This window comes from Hirundo rustica, chromosome 1 (genome assembly GCF_015227805.2).
Source record: "Hirundo rustica isolate bHirRus1 chromosome 1, bHirRus1.pri.v3, whole genome shotgun sequence".
Classification (NCBI taxonomy): Eukaryota; Metazoa; Chordata; class Aves; order Passeriformes; family Hirundinidae; genus Hirundo; species Hirundo rustica.
This window is the reverse complement of record NC_053450.1, coordinates 138177669-138192529: the sequence shown is the minus strand read 5'-3', so window position 1 is coordinate 138192529 and position 14861 is coordinate 138177669. Positions and strand designations below refer to the sequence as shown.

The 14861-nt window shown below is 37.9% G+C and overlaps 1 protein-coding gene across 1 annotated transcript in view; it reads left to right on the top strand.

The window, feature by feature from the left end:
• The window catches only part of PIP4K2A (phosphatidylinositol-5-phosphate 4-kinase type 2 alpha), a 105847-nt gene extending 92196 nt beyond the window's left edge, over positions 1 to 13651 (top strand). The window contains exons 7-10 of the mRNA XM_040066088.2: positions 4518 to 4631; positions 8084 to 8327; positions 9456 to 9559; positions 11326 to 13651. Of these exons, the coding sequence (XP_039922022.1) occupies positions 4518 to 4631; positions 8084 to 8327; positions 9456 to 9559; positions 11326 to 11406 (543 nt within the window). The 3' untranslated portion in view covers positions 11407 to 13651. The remainder of the gene's footprint in view (positions 1 to 4517; positions 4632 to 8083; positions 8328 to 9455; positions 9560 to 11325) is intronic.
• The last annotated feature ends 1210 nt before the right edge of the window (positions 13652 to 14861 follow it).

Genomic DNA, 14861 nt, shown 5'->3' with positions numbered 1-14861 from the left:
CTTCTTTTACTGGCGAAAGTCATTCCAGTGTAATTTTGGGGTTACAGATCTATTTCCATTAGAAACCCCTATCTAAGGGTAAGGCAATTTGTACAACAAAAGTTTGCACCCAGCTCACAGAACTATTGGAGGCAAGAAGCTGTATAATTCCAAAGGAAGTTACTCTTCCATCTTGTAGATCTGGTGACTCCAGAGTTTTGATTGAATTCAAAATCACCTGTTCCAAATTATTGCAAACTATATTTAGTATTATAGCCTTCTTTTTCCCAAACACTGCCTTCCATATATGCTGATAAGCCCAGTACTTTAAAAAATTAAGGTGTATGTGGGCCATTTGCTGTTAAAAAAGGGTGTGAACCTTCACTCTTGGCAGACGTTTTGCATAATTTTCAAAAGTTACAAATTGTAAGCCAAATTTTTCCATGAGTAGCTGCGTAAGTAATGTGACTTGTGGCTAATTCCAGAGAAAAAATATGGCTGCTATGCAACATTTCTCCTAAAACCTAAACTTTGTCGAATGAGAAATTGCTGCCAGGTCGTAAGGACAATTAGTCTTTTCTCCTTTTTCAGTCTCTTACTTGGAAACTTACCTGACTTACAGCTGTTTTAGCAAGCTGCTTCCAAAATGCCAGCATCAATGTTAGATGTGACCGTTATTTTTGATGTCATGATGCTAACAACTCATTAGGATAGGATGCTGAATTGAGATGTCCTAAGAAACGTGCAGAAACTATTTCCATGCTCATCTAGAAATAAAACTTCACCTGGTTTTTACAATCTGAGATATTTTTTTTAACTCAAAACAGTATCAGCTCTTACAGTATACTTTTATTTTGGATGAGGCTTTACACATTCTGTCATCTTAGTTACTAAGGAATCTCTATTGATTTTTCAGCCTTTCAAAGGAAGTGAAATCTTTCTGCCATTAAAATTCTCTGTGACCATGGCGAACTTTGGAATGCAAACCTGAAGTGTGCAGATAACATGCTTTTTTAATAAACAAGTATTTTATATTTGTAAAATCTGTTGTGCCTTTCTTGCATCTCTAAGCAGGAGATTAAGAACAGTAGAGGTGGTTCAGAAAGAAAATCTATTATTAATTTAGTGGAAGTAGTTAGATGCTCATCTCCTGTGCAGCTCTTAAAATATTTAGTTCTTTAATGACAGTAATATGTTCATTATAATGAATTACATTCTAGGAGAATAATTTTCCAGCAAGGATTTTGCTTTGTTGGAAATATTTGAGACATCATAAAAAATTAACCATATCAATTATTTCATTGAAGCAAAGTCTCAATTTTTTTCATTCAGATGATGTTCTAAGCTGCCACAATGTGATTCTGTTTGTGCTTATATCAGCATGTAAGAAATACACAGTGGGATTTTTCAACATGAATGAATGTATTTTTAATTTGGCATAACTACAAGAGCCCCTCCTAGTTGAATATTTCATAGGTTTTGATTCCTTAATTCACAAATCAATTTTAAGACAAATTTCGGTTAAAGTACAACTAGAATCACTTCTACCAGTGGCTGTCATTGGTGATGTGTGAGACTACAACAGTATCCTAGGACTACTCAGCTTTAAATGAATAGGGAGAATAATATTGCCTAGTATACACACACATACCCACAAAAAAAAAAAAAAAAAAAAACCAACCCACACCATTGTCTAGTAACATCTAGAAAGAGGGAAGAGAATAGGCTGGGAGGCATCATGTAAATATTGTAGTGAGGGAAACCACTGGCACAGAGCTTTTTAGCTTCAGTTGCTTAGATGGGACTCACTGTTTTTACTTTGTCCTTTTTCTTTACTTGATTCAGAACTGGCTTTTAACTTAAGTGGTTCTACACTTGCCAAGTCTTTACAACCATGGGTGTTGGGGTGAATAAAAATTACCTCGGATAAATATTGTCAGAGGGATGATCGTGGACTGGGGGAGCCTGCATAAAGGCAGTGAAGAGTCTGGCTTTTTGGGAGTGCTGACTCACTGCCCAGAACGTCCTTGGGAGTACCCCTTGGGTCTTGTGATGTCAGGCAGGAACTGCAGCAGTGTCAGCTTTGCTAGCTCACTTTTATTAAAAATAGATCAGAGACAAGGGTAAAGTGAAGCGTGGCACCTGCACAACTGGCTTACCAACCCTAGCATCTTCCAAAAAAGACACTGCTTGTAATTTGAGTTTATTTTTACTACCGTAGGACTGTTCTCAGTGGCGAGGCAGCTTCCCCTCACGCCCCCGCCAGTGTGACTGGGGCTGTGCTCTGCGGGAAGCCTGCGGCAGAGCCTAGAGGCAAACAAGCATCTCAGCATCTTAACCACAAGCACATCCTCCCTCTCTGCTCACCCCCAGCTTTAAACAGCACGAGTGGTGGTGAGGGGGTTCTGTGTTAATGGGTTTGTTTCACTTTACCTCTGCCTAATTTAATTAATAGCTTGGACATACTCGGTGGAAAAATAATCTGGGGATTTTTTTTTTTTTTTTTTTAGTAATTTTGAGCTAAAAAGGAATCTTGGTTTCCTGCATTCTTTTCATTATTGCTTCATCTTAAATTATTTCATCCAAATCTCCTCTCCATTCTTAAGCATCCCACGCACTGGATTCCATCCTCCAGTGTTGGCAACACCCCTGGATCCACAGTCCTGCCTCTGCAGAATTAGCCCTGTCCATGGGACACTGTGCTCAATGGAGTATGGTAATCTCTACAGCTGTTAGCCTCGAATGCTTATCTGATGTTTCCCCTGCTTGTGTCCTAAACCTCTTACTGAGCAAGCCAGAAAGAATATCAGTGCATACTGTGCAGTCATATCGTGGTAAACAACTCATTGTGAGCTTCAAAAAATGTCCAGCATTGTTTTTGAGTAAAGCAGGAGAGCGCTGCTGAACGACTCCTCCTTGGAAGTGGAGTCTGGGATAGATGAATGGTTACAGCTCCATCTCAGCTGCTTGGGTGTTTGCTTTCTTTTTTTTTAATATAAATAGAGGATCACTATTAGAGAGTATTTAAATGTATCAGAATGTTCTAGATACGGGACAGTAATAATTCAGAGCAGCCAGACTAGGACCTTTTTTTTTTTCCCAAACTTCATAGGTATTGGGATGCCATGGATTTGTAATTATTGCAATGTTACTAACTTCTTAAGTTGTTTTGAGCAGTTATTGGAAGAAAAGGATTGCTTTTCTAAACAAAAGTAGCATCGTGGGATCTCAAGCAATTCACAAATTCCAGGTTCAAAAAATTAATTCAGACAGTTGGGGAACTGAGTGTTTTGGCCACCTCAATGCACACAGCCCAGCAGCAAAAAGCTTCTGGCCGTAGTGAAGATCTATAAGGGCCTTTCGGAGTCTGCTGTGGTGCTCACCTTCTAATGCTGGGCTTTCCAAGGTAGATCTATGTACAGAGAGATATATATACATATATATAAGCGGAGGAGAGAAGCTCTCAGATTCTTTTCCTTGCTGTGTCATAGGAAGAAAATAAACACTATGAAAAATACCATCTCCAGTAACATTATAAGAAATGTCTGACTAGCTGAACTTAAGGAGGATATTCCTGTAGGCTGATGTTAGCCGCCTTTTTTTCCTAGCAGAAGGACCTTCAGATTAAGGGGAAATTATTTTATTCAGAATACTCACTAGTTCTTGGCTATTGACAGGTTATAGGAATTGCAGCACTGGTTGTTCTGTAACATTTTCTTTGTAGAGGAAACCTGTTTTTCCATGCTATTGATTGAAGGTGGGGCAGGAAGAAAGGCTGTTCATTGCTCTTAATGGGCCAATTTTTTTAAAGCTCTGATTGCAGGAGTTGCTGTTACTTTTAGCTTGCTTGACCAAATGTCCTGAAGGAACTGCTCTTTTGTTTGCTGGGGTTTTTTGAGTAAACTACCAGTCACTGCCCATTAAAAACAGAGCCCGTTTGAAGTGTTGCAAATCACTTAATGGAGGAGTTGAAGATGAAGGTAATCAAGTTGCTCCAACATCAAGAATATTTAATTACATATTGAAGCAGCAGTGGTCTTCTCTGGCATTTGCTACTTTTAAGCAGGATTTCATTATTCATATTCGTTTGATGCTTTCCAATCATTATTTGGTGTTAGGCATTTGTAAACATTCACAGTAGTTGTGCAAAATACAGTCCAGTCTGACTTCCTCTGTAAGATCTGATGCAGGCCCTTTGTTACGAGGTATAGATTGTGTTTTGACTTCACTTATTGCCAGTCACTTTGACAAACGACACCTTGGAAGAAGCTCGATGCAAATCAGTGTTCATTGCAAATCCAGTATTGAGTGGAGATTTTGTCCTAGCTGCATTTGCTGCCCAGTTAACACATAACCTTCTAGGCCACTTCCAGGAGGGAAAGGAAAGAGCTCCATGGGTGCAGTTATGGAGAGCTGTGGGCCATGGAGGAGAGGCAGCTCAGGGGTGCCTTCTCAGGCACAGGGGCTGCACCAGGCCAGCTGCTTCACCACACTCCTCTTTACAGTCCTGCTCTTACAGGATTCTTTGTTTGTTTTAGGCCAAAGAGCTGCCGACGTTCAAAGACAATGATTTTATTAATGATGGCCAAAAGATTCATATTGATGAGAATAACAAAAAGATGTTCCTTGAGAAACTCAAAAAGGATGTTGAGGTAAGAATGTGCCTGTTCAGTTACGTGTGATTAAAATGTGTGGCAAATTATGGATATCCCAGGAAATCATACCTGTAATTCATTAATAAAACCTCTTGTTTATAAAACTGTAAACACTGACTGTTTTAAATGAAACACAATTTAAACTTTCAGGAGTTGATCACTGCTTTGCTGATGTGATAAATGGCTTGCTGCCATAGCTGGTTGCCATACATTGTTCCTGCCTTGATGATGTGATGTTAAAATGATGGTACTGCTTAGTACTTAAATGCTTTACAAGCATAGTGCTTCCAAATGCCCCTGGGAGAGAGGTGAGTATTGTTAGTTGTATTTTACAGGTCCACAAGAGCTAAGGCCAAATATAGACTAGTCTGTAACAGAGGAGGGGCATCTTCCCTGCTCACAGCTGTGCATGTCCTTTTTGTTTCATACTAGTTAATCCAGTTTTAAATCGTTCTTAGTATCACAACAGTAGAGTGCTTCAGTAATCTCAATACAGCAATTGGATGCTCATTATCTTGATCTAGTCTTTCATATAAATTTGTAATTTATTTGGCTGAATATACATAATACTTGAAAGAAAAGTGTTAATGTATGAATTTAATGAAATGTTTTTACTGATTTTGTTCGCTAATAAATATCAGACTAGCTTGTTCACACAACTTGCCTTTAGTTTGCATGATTTAAAATATTTTTCCTAAACACGATATTTTGCAGCTTTGTACTCAAAAGACTAAAATCTGTTTTCAAGTAAAAAGGCAGATTTGGAAGAGACTTGGTAGCAAAATATGTCTGTGACTTAATAAGTCTTTCCGCTATTTATATCAAAATAGCTCTGTGAATTGGCTTTCTGAATTCTTCAGATCTGTATCTCATTAGTTGTATAAAACAAAATACTGTTACTTTAGAATTTACCCGATAATTTGCTTCTGAGAAAATCTAATTTCCCATCATAGTAACAATGAGAAATTTATGGTGGTGAGGATGATGAGAACGTAAATACTTTGTGAAATATCAGTGTGTGTTTATTTTATATTTAAAATATTGTGCTCTACTGATGTCACTGCTCTAGAGATAAGTTTATTTGGGTTAAAATTTTGTGGTCTTTTAACATGTACTGCTGTTGCTGACTACTTCTTCTACAGTAAGTGGGTTGCAGATAATATCTTAAGTGTGTGGAAGATATTTTCTTACCCCGAAAAGTAGATTGTGTATGATCTATATCATTTACCAGACCGGGAATATAATGGTGGATTCTATGTTATTACTTGAGAGGCTGTTTTTATGGGTTTGAAGTTTATACAGAGGATTGTTTAATATCCATGTAAACCGCTAGTGTGAAGTGATCTGGCTCCTGATTTTGACAGTGGCAAGCTATCCTTTAACCTTCTTTTTCTTTTGTTGGTTCTTTTGCCCTTATTAGATAACTGGTTGACACATTTTGTAACCAGTGTGTAAAAGCTCACATTTCACTATAATGAAAAGAAACACACAGCACTTAGTACACGATTATCTTATCGGGCAGTATGTATAGTTACACGTACTATTCTGAGCTATAGAGCTTTATATCTCTTCTTGTGTTTTGTTAAGTTTTGTTTCTATATTTCTCTCCTAATCTAGTCATGTCCTAATCATGTCCCCTTCCTGTGTTCAAACACAAATTATTCCTGCTATTTTGATGTCCCCTTGTCTGTTTTCCCATATCCTTATTCCATTGCAGGTGTCCTGAGAAAAACTACATATTTTTTCCATTTGAAATCAGATTGTTTTTCCTTGTGCCGATCTAAGTCCTTTTGTTGCTTGGAGTAGCACACTTTTTTCCAAGAGCCATTTTCTTCCAATTTGTAGCTCACCGGGGTTTTTTTTTTTCCCAAGAGTCTGTTCTCTTTCATATTCTTTATTATTACTGGTAGATTTTTTTTCCCCCCTGCATTTACCAAGTAGTGAATAATATGACTGGAGTTCTTCCACCCCATCGCCTTTGGCCAGTCTCACGTGTTTGTCTTGTATATTGTTGTGCATCGTCTCGTCAAGCTTAGTTCCCTTTCAGTCTTGTGAAGAGTCTATTTTTTATTATATTGAAATAAAGGATACTGAAATAATTTTAAAAGTTTTGTTCTTCTTAAAACCTCCTCTTAATCTCACAATATTTCTTCTAGCACTTGAATTTGCAGTTATCTCCAGTTCATCTCTCATCTCAGAATCAGATTTTGACAAACTGGAGTTTCTCATTACCTAGTATTTTATCTTTTTTTTCACCATCACTATCTCTGTGCCAAGTCTAGCTCAAATGCCTTCTTCCCTGGTCTGCTCTAACTTCCTTTTTATAATCATTTAGAGTTTATAAAAATTGAAGCAATTTTATTTTCAGCCTTTTTTTCTGCATACCACAAGCATGGGCTCCACAAGTTTGAAATCTCAGTACTGCTTTTAAGCAGCAGCACAGCTCTGTCCTGCCTATCCCTCACCTCCGTGAGCTGTTTATCCCTTTTTCCTGCTTTCATACCTTCCTTATTTCCATCTTCCTCTTTCTGTCTTATCCTGTTCTCCTCAACTGAAATAACTCCTTGTACATAGAGTGTATTCATCTCTCAATTTCCTAAAATCTCCCATCCTTAGTCTTTATTCAGAACCACCCTTTCATTCACATAGATGTTTTGCTTTCATGATGTAAATCATGAGCCTGTCACTGTGAAGAGAATACAACATCATTTTCATGTCTTTGGGGTGTAAAACTTCACAGCTTTCCACTGCAAGAGCATTTGGACCCTTTTTCATGATTCTTCAATAAGACTTAAAAGGGATTGAGCAGGTGGGTTCAGCAGCAGATAACAGTGCACTTTACACCTGATAGCACAGAGGCTGCTCTGGACACTGAGCAGTGACAGAGCAGTCCCCACCTCAAGTGCTGTGTGTGGTCTTGGGCACCCCAGCACGAAGAAGATATGAAGCTGTCCAGAAGAGGGCAGAGAGCACCGTGCCGCAGCATCAAACCTGACAGAGTTCAAGAAGAATTTGGTCAAGATTCTCAGGCACATGATGTGACTCTTGGGGATGTTTCTGTACAGCAGGGCCAAGAGTTGTACTTGATGATCCTTGGGGGTCACTTCCAAGCCAGGATATTCTATGAGTCTGCAATTTAACTGAAACATATGACGGGAGTAGCAGTTGGCTTGCGAGCGCACTGGTCTTCACTACTCACAAATTTTTTTCCCTGATGATTTCGGAAGGGTGGGCTACATTTTAAGTTTCAAGTAATTTGTGTGTTGCTAATACATTTTAGTAAGATTGAGTATCTCTTTGCCAGCTTTATCACTTAATCTTCCCTTTTGCTTTCTCTCAGAAGTGCCTTAGAGGTTTTTCTAACTGGTGACACCTTTGTGTAACTTCTCTTTGTAAGTGGAGCTTATGTATTTCAGCAATATTGATAGATGCTTATTATCACTTTCTAGTTCCTTGCTCAGTTAAAACTCATGGACTACAGCTTGCTGGTTGGAATTCATGATGTTGAAAGAGCTGAACAGGAAGAAATAGAGTGTGAAGAGAATGATGGAGAAGAGGAAGGTGAAAGTGATGGGACCCACCCCATTGGAACGCCTCCAGACAGTCCAGGAAATACACTGAACAGCTCACTGCCTTTGGCTCCAGGGGAATTTGATCCAGCTATTGATGTTTATGGAATAAAATCCCATGAAAGTAAGCAGTAAGAAATATTTTTATGTTAAGGTGGTTTGATTCTTGCATCAGAATCCTAAAGTCCTCACAACCATGTAAAGGCAAATGTAAACTGAAAAACAGGAGTTCGCTTTGTGGAAAAAAAATTTGCTCTTTGGTGCAGCAGAAAGGAGAAGACTTCTACAATGCTTAGCTATTCTGGTTCACCAGTTCTTCAGCAGTTAATTCATGGGGTTTCATCCCTTTCAGGATGTGTAGTATCTATAATTGATCTTTTCTGGCAGATAACACTGTTAAACACGGTCTAAAAAGAATGAGAAAAGAAGCATTCCAAGTTATATTTCATTTTTTCAGTTGCTTTTTGAAAATTTGTGCACTCATACTCAATTTCTGTGTTGCATCTAAGAAAGTCATCATAAGGAGTGTGTGAGAAGCCTAAAGCTGAGTTTAATGTTAGTGTGTAAAAGGAAGTATAACTAGTTACCTGTGGCTGTTCCAGACAGGAAAGTTGCCTTTTCTTTTTGTTTCTAAGCATTGATATGAATATATACATGGTTTTATTCATAAAGAAAATATCTTAAGCTGCACCAGGGGAAATTTAGGTTAGATGTAAGGAAAACTTCTTTACTGAAAGAGCGATTGGGCACTGGAATCGTCTGCCCAGGGACATGGTGGAATCAACATCCCAAGCCATGCTTAAAAAAAGACTGGACGTGGCACTCAGTGTCACGTTTTAGTTGATGGGGAGGTGTAAGGTCATAGGTTGGACTTGATGATGTCAAAGGTCTTTTCCAACCTAGTTCATTCTGTGATTTCTGTTTGTTAACACAGAAGCATTACCTTTCATATAAAACTTCATCATTTTTCCACAAAGATGAAATCCACATTACTTTAACTGGGCAATAATTCCTATTTCTGTATGCTATTTTTTTATTTTACACTCATTTAGGCAGTTTTGCATTATATGTGAGTGCAGTTAAACTCTCAATTAAGGACAGCTTGAGCTTGTGCTTTTTACGCATCTTGATTATGACTGACATTGACCTGTCTCAGCTGCTGATGAGTCTTACCAAGTCTCCTTTGTTAGAAGGAAGATTCATTAAGATGTTTCAGAAGTCCTTCTTACTGCCCTGTGTTTGCCATTGGCAGATGCGCCCAGGAAGGAAGTGTACTTCATGGCCATTATTGACATTCTTACTCATTATGATGCAAAAAAGAAAGCTGCCCATGCTGCAAAAACGGTAAAGCATGGGGTAAGTATCTGGGTTGGTTTCTTCCTCTTCCTCTGTTTATATTCATGCATTTTTTGTTATTTCCCTGATACAGGACAGTTCAATAAATCTAGGGAAAGGGGAAATAGATTAGAATTTTTAAAATTTTTTTTTTCTATTTAGTGTGCAATAAAAATGTATAGAGTAACTGCTGCACATTACATATTGAGTGGGGAACTCCTTTTTCAGATGTGTGCACAGCTTTCTCACCCACAAGGAGCTCTAGTGAGGTGCTTTTTAAGACTTTGTCCTAAATTTGTGAGATGCACCTTGTTCTTGCAAACAAAGCTGTTTACCGCTCAATGAAAGCTGTCGTGAATCTTATTTCAGATGCAGGGCCGTAATGGTGGTTTTATTATTTGGTACAGCCTGCTGAAAGTTAGTTCTTCAGCATGTAACGTGGCTCACTCTAGAAGACTTCTTCAGAAAAAAAAAGTACAATTTACAAAATCAAGCATAAAAATATAATCTACATATTAAATACTCAGAGAATGTTGAAGGCTTTTGTTTGACTACCATTATTTCATTTTGACTGAAATTGCTGCTTAGCAGTGCACACCAGAGAACAGTGGTGAAACAGCCCAGTCTTCCAGATTTATGATTTTTATCTACCATTATCAATCCTGTGGTGATGGAACATTAAATTTCATAAATTTCTTTAAAAAAGCATATTCAATCATTAGGCTAAAACCCCTCCTGTGTTTAAGTATCTAAAGGGTCAGGGCATTGTGGAAAATTTTAGGCAAAGGGCTCTGGGCTTTTTAGTTACAATAGAGGATGATGTGACCTGCAAAGGCCTGTAGGAGGTATTTTTTTTGTCTCTGTAAAGTAGTGCTCTCATTACTCTGCTTTCTGGGCAGCTGAAAGTTGATGCAGACCATATGCAGCCATTATCGAGCAATTATTACTGAACTTTGAAAGTAGCAGACTTTAAAAACTCACACTTCTGGCTTAAATAACAGAAATATGTTGTGAGTAAAATATGATTATTGAAGCTGATTGTGATTAGAACTTTTACAGAGTATTACTTTCATACATACATACATACATTTTGTTTATTTCTCTGTCTCCATCCTGAGCCACATGACACTGAAGTTTATTCAGTAATTGCATGCATGCAACTTTCCTCTTCTGTAAAAAAGGAAAAAATATAAATAAAAATGTGGGTAAGGCTCTGAAAAACTCAAGTAAAATATGAATGTAATCATGACTTCATTGAAATAACAATTGTATGGCTTATTCTGTGAGTCCAGATTTAAATGCATAAATGTTGAAAAAGTTAGTCTTACCATGTATTTCAAACCAGGCTGTGTAGCATTCAGATAACAATACGTGTTACACACCTGTCGACATGCCAGATCTAAGTTTGGCAATTCAGTCTTCTCTGTATGAAGGCACTGCTGCTCAAGAGACCAGAACCTGCTGGTGAATCAGTGGGTAGCATGGCTAATGTTCTGTAAAAATTCCTATATAAGACTGAAGTACAATGAAAATGAAGAGATGCATAGAAAGTAAAAATTTTCAGAAATGGAAGAATAGCTGTTAGAGGGGTGAGTATTGACTATCAGTGCCCTCCTGTGAAACCTAAAAAGGCACCAGTAAGATTCTATTTGGGCCATTACAACTTGTGTTTCTAGTCTCTGGTTCTGAAACTGCACATGAAATTTATTTACATCTTCAATGACGAAAGCATCAAATAAAACACTGGTTCTTTCTTCTTTCTTCTCTCCTCCCAATTCTCTGTATAGGCTGGTGCAGAAATTTCAACTGTTAATCCAGAACAGTATTCTAAGCGCTTCTTGGACTTTATTGCCAACATCTTGACGTAACCTATCGTGTTACGTAGGACAGACACAAGACCTGGGGACAGCAGCAGTGGCTACAAGTGTAGGGAAAAAAAGGAACTCAAGAGAAGCACTCATCTTACAGAAAGCAACCCCTTTGTTTACATCTGCTGGCAAAGATGACTGAAGTGGGGTGGAGTACTCGCTTTAACAGCTGCCTGATATTCCCAGCATAGTTCTAGCTATTTCTGACTCTTTTGTGTGTGCAAAAAAAAAAATTAAAATAATTTAAATAAATAGAACAGCTTACTCAGAGTGCACTGTGACAGTAATACTCTGATGCTACCAGCTGAAATGGAATAAATGAGCAGAGATGTGGGGTGGGGGTGGGGAAGAGTAAATGCATGTTAAATCTACAATATTGATATCAAATTGTAAACTGTGGATCAGTTTATTTTTTGAAAAAAGATACATGACAGTATTCATGATGATGATGATGGCGATAATAATGAAGACCTTACTGCGAATGTTACACTTACACCCTGCTCACTGGCACTCCTTAAAAACACAGCTGCAACAGCCCTTGGTGCCGGAAGCTTTTCCCATTTGGTTCCTAGCAGTTGGGATTTTTCCTTTTCTTTCCTTCCTCTCCCATTTTTTGTCTTCTTTTTCAGCACATTGCATCAGGAGAGTCAGCCTCTCAGACATCTAAGAGCTGGCATCTCTTAACCTTACAAAGAGCTAACATAATTCATGCTGTGTGTACATTTTTGCTATAGTGAACTTACGTTAAGGGAAAACTTTGCTTATTTCTCTTTGTTACCTGAAGTTTTCATTTGTTTTATATTCTTGCAGATAGGAACTAATAATGTTACAAGTGTAAAAAAAGCTTTTCTGAAGAAGTGCATAGTTTTGGGCAATAGTAGCTCCATCTTCTACCCATCCTGAAAGATGTGCGCACTGATAGAAATTCCATTCCCTTGTAATTCACTGGGAATTTGAAGTTTAAATGCTTATGTTGTACTGTTGAAATAGCGGTATTTTATTATAGATTATCCCTTGAAAAACAAACCCTGAATTTTACTGTTTACATTATTAGGAAAGCAGGGATATTTCTGAATTTCAGAGCCGTGTACAATATAAGATTTTTGAGTTTACATGTAAAGTTATTTTGCAGTACAAATGAAGTAATGTTTGTCATCTTCCAAGAGGTAATGTGCAGTGGTGTACTAAAATGAATGTCTCGCTTACCTCCATGATAGACTCTTTTAGAATAAAATGCAAAAGGGTATTTTGGAGGGATTTTTCCCAAGGTTGTCTTTCAGCATCAAAATGACCTGTCCTACCATTTACTCAGTTTTGATTGTATACTTCATTGCCTGAAACTGTGCTGATCATGTTTAACTTGTTTAAAATTTTTAAAGAACACTGTATTCTTTCTCCTCTTGTATTTTTCCCTGAAAGACTCCATGCTTGAAAGAGACAAATTTACATATGCTTAAACATTTATCTACTTATACACTGTGCTAAAGCTGTGCCTTTAAAATTTCTTTATTGAAATTGTTAGATTTTGTAGGCAACATAAGAGAAGTCAAACCTCCCTCTCGTCCTTTCTAACTGGGATCAGGAGTGCCAGCATGCCTTCTCCATTGCTAATGTCAGTGCTGCTCAGCCTGCAATTGTGTATAACCTATGTTGTGGTTCACTTCAGAGGAGCCCCTACAACAGCTACCCCTTAATTACACTCTCTTCAGTGGCCAAAGGCAGTACTATCCCCATTGCTGTGTACTAATTTTTCTTCTTTTCCCCAGCCTTTCCCACAGGGTATTTTGTTACGTTTGACTTAGTGATGTCTGCAGCACTGTAATGTATGTGTAAACTTTTGTATTGTATGTATTTAAATAAGTTGGTACTGTGGCTTGATTTTTTTTGTTTGTTTGTTTGTTTGTCTTCTCCCTGAACACCCTGGTTGTCTATGTTCTCACCCAAGTTTCGTTTTCTGAAGCTTCTGAAGGTATGAGGCCACAGGGAGACCCTGGAATAAAAATAAGGTACTTGGAGTACATATTTAATTACGGCCAACAAGTGTACATATTTAGACCATTTTAGACATTTACAGCAAAGCATTCTTTTTGTCTGTGTAGCATTTTTGTCACTCACTCTTGTTGATAAACTGTTTATTTGGACAGGGCAAGGAAGACTCATTATTGTGTATGTTAGTGCTTAGATTACACTCCAAACATGAGCAAGGCTTTATAAAATAAAGCACTTTGATGACTCACTAGGTAAATCCTTTGTTCTTGTGTTTCACCTGTGGTTTTGATTGCTTACAGATGAATTTTGGATGTTAAATACCTGTATCACAAAGAAAAAAAAAGCAAGACAAAATTTAAACTAGAGGTTTTTCACCAGATTTTAACATGCTTTTTCCATGCTTACTTTAAGAGGCTTGAAACACTCAGTTTGGGCTGAGACTGAATCTGAGAGCAAATACTGAGGTTTGTAATTGGCAAATCTGTGGACTAAATCCTAGTATTAATAACAAAACAGGAAGATCATCCACAGTAGTTAATTGATAGAAGGATTGGCAGAACTTTGCTAGCTGTGATCTTACGCTAAACCAATTGTTTTAAAAGTATTTGGAAATAAACCCAAGCTTTAATGGGAAGGAGGGAGGGATTCCTGTTCTAGAATTTCAAGACTTTGATTGTTGGGGCTTTCAGTGCATGATACAGCCTGTGCTGCATATTGTGGGCAAATGGCAGAAAAGAGTAATTTTGTCTTTATTCTGAATTAACTTTAAATTCTTTTAATACATTTGTCACTTTCTGGGGCTTTTTTACAATTTATTGCACAGATGTAGCAGAAAAATATTTTCAGCAGTATTACCTGTGAATGACTGAATTAATGATAAAGTAGATATACCCCAAAGACAAGGTGGCTGAGGAGCTATTCTGTTAAAAGTAGGTGAAATGATAGAGAGTGGAGAGATTCAGCTTCTTAATTACTCACTTAATGATGTCTCTGGTAATCTAAGTTTGCACTTCACACAGCTGCTTCAGCTGCTGGGAGTTTAGTGTGAACATGGTGCTCAAGGAGTGCTGCCGAAGTTATGGGGACTATTAGCCACGGTGGGCAGCCAGCAGCTGCAGGACCCTGTCTTTAGTAGAAGTGTGTGTATGGCAATGTGTAAGAAGAGGTTATCTTTCATGAAGGCGGTGATGATATTCCACATAGGAAATCCAGCTGGCTTGTTAATGCAAGGATTACAACAGAAGAAATAATTGAATTAAAAATTGTTGGAAACAGTAAATTTTCTATGTCAACTATATATAGAACCTAAACATATAATCTGAATTTCAGCTCTGTCTCTTGTGCACACTTCTTTTCCAAAGTAATCCTAGTTAGCACGTCCCTGCCTCGAAAGGGAACTGTTACATTCTGATGGTCTCAAAGCCTGCCTCTGTCCGGTGTCCGTTCTCTATATGTGCTGTCCATTT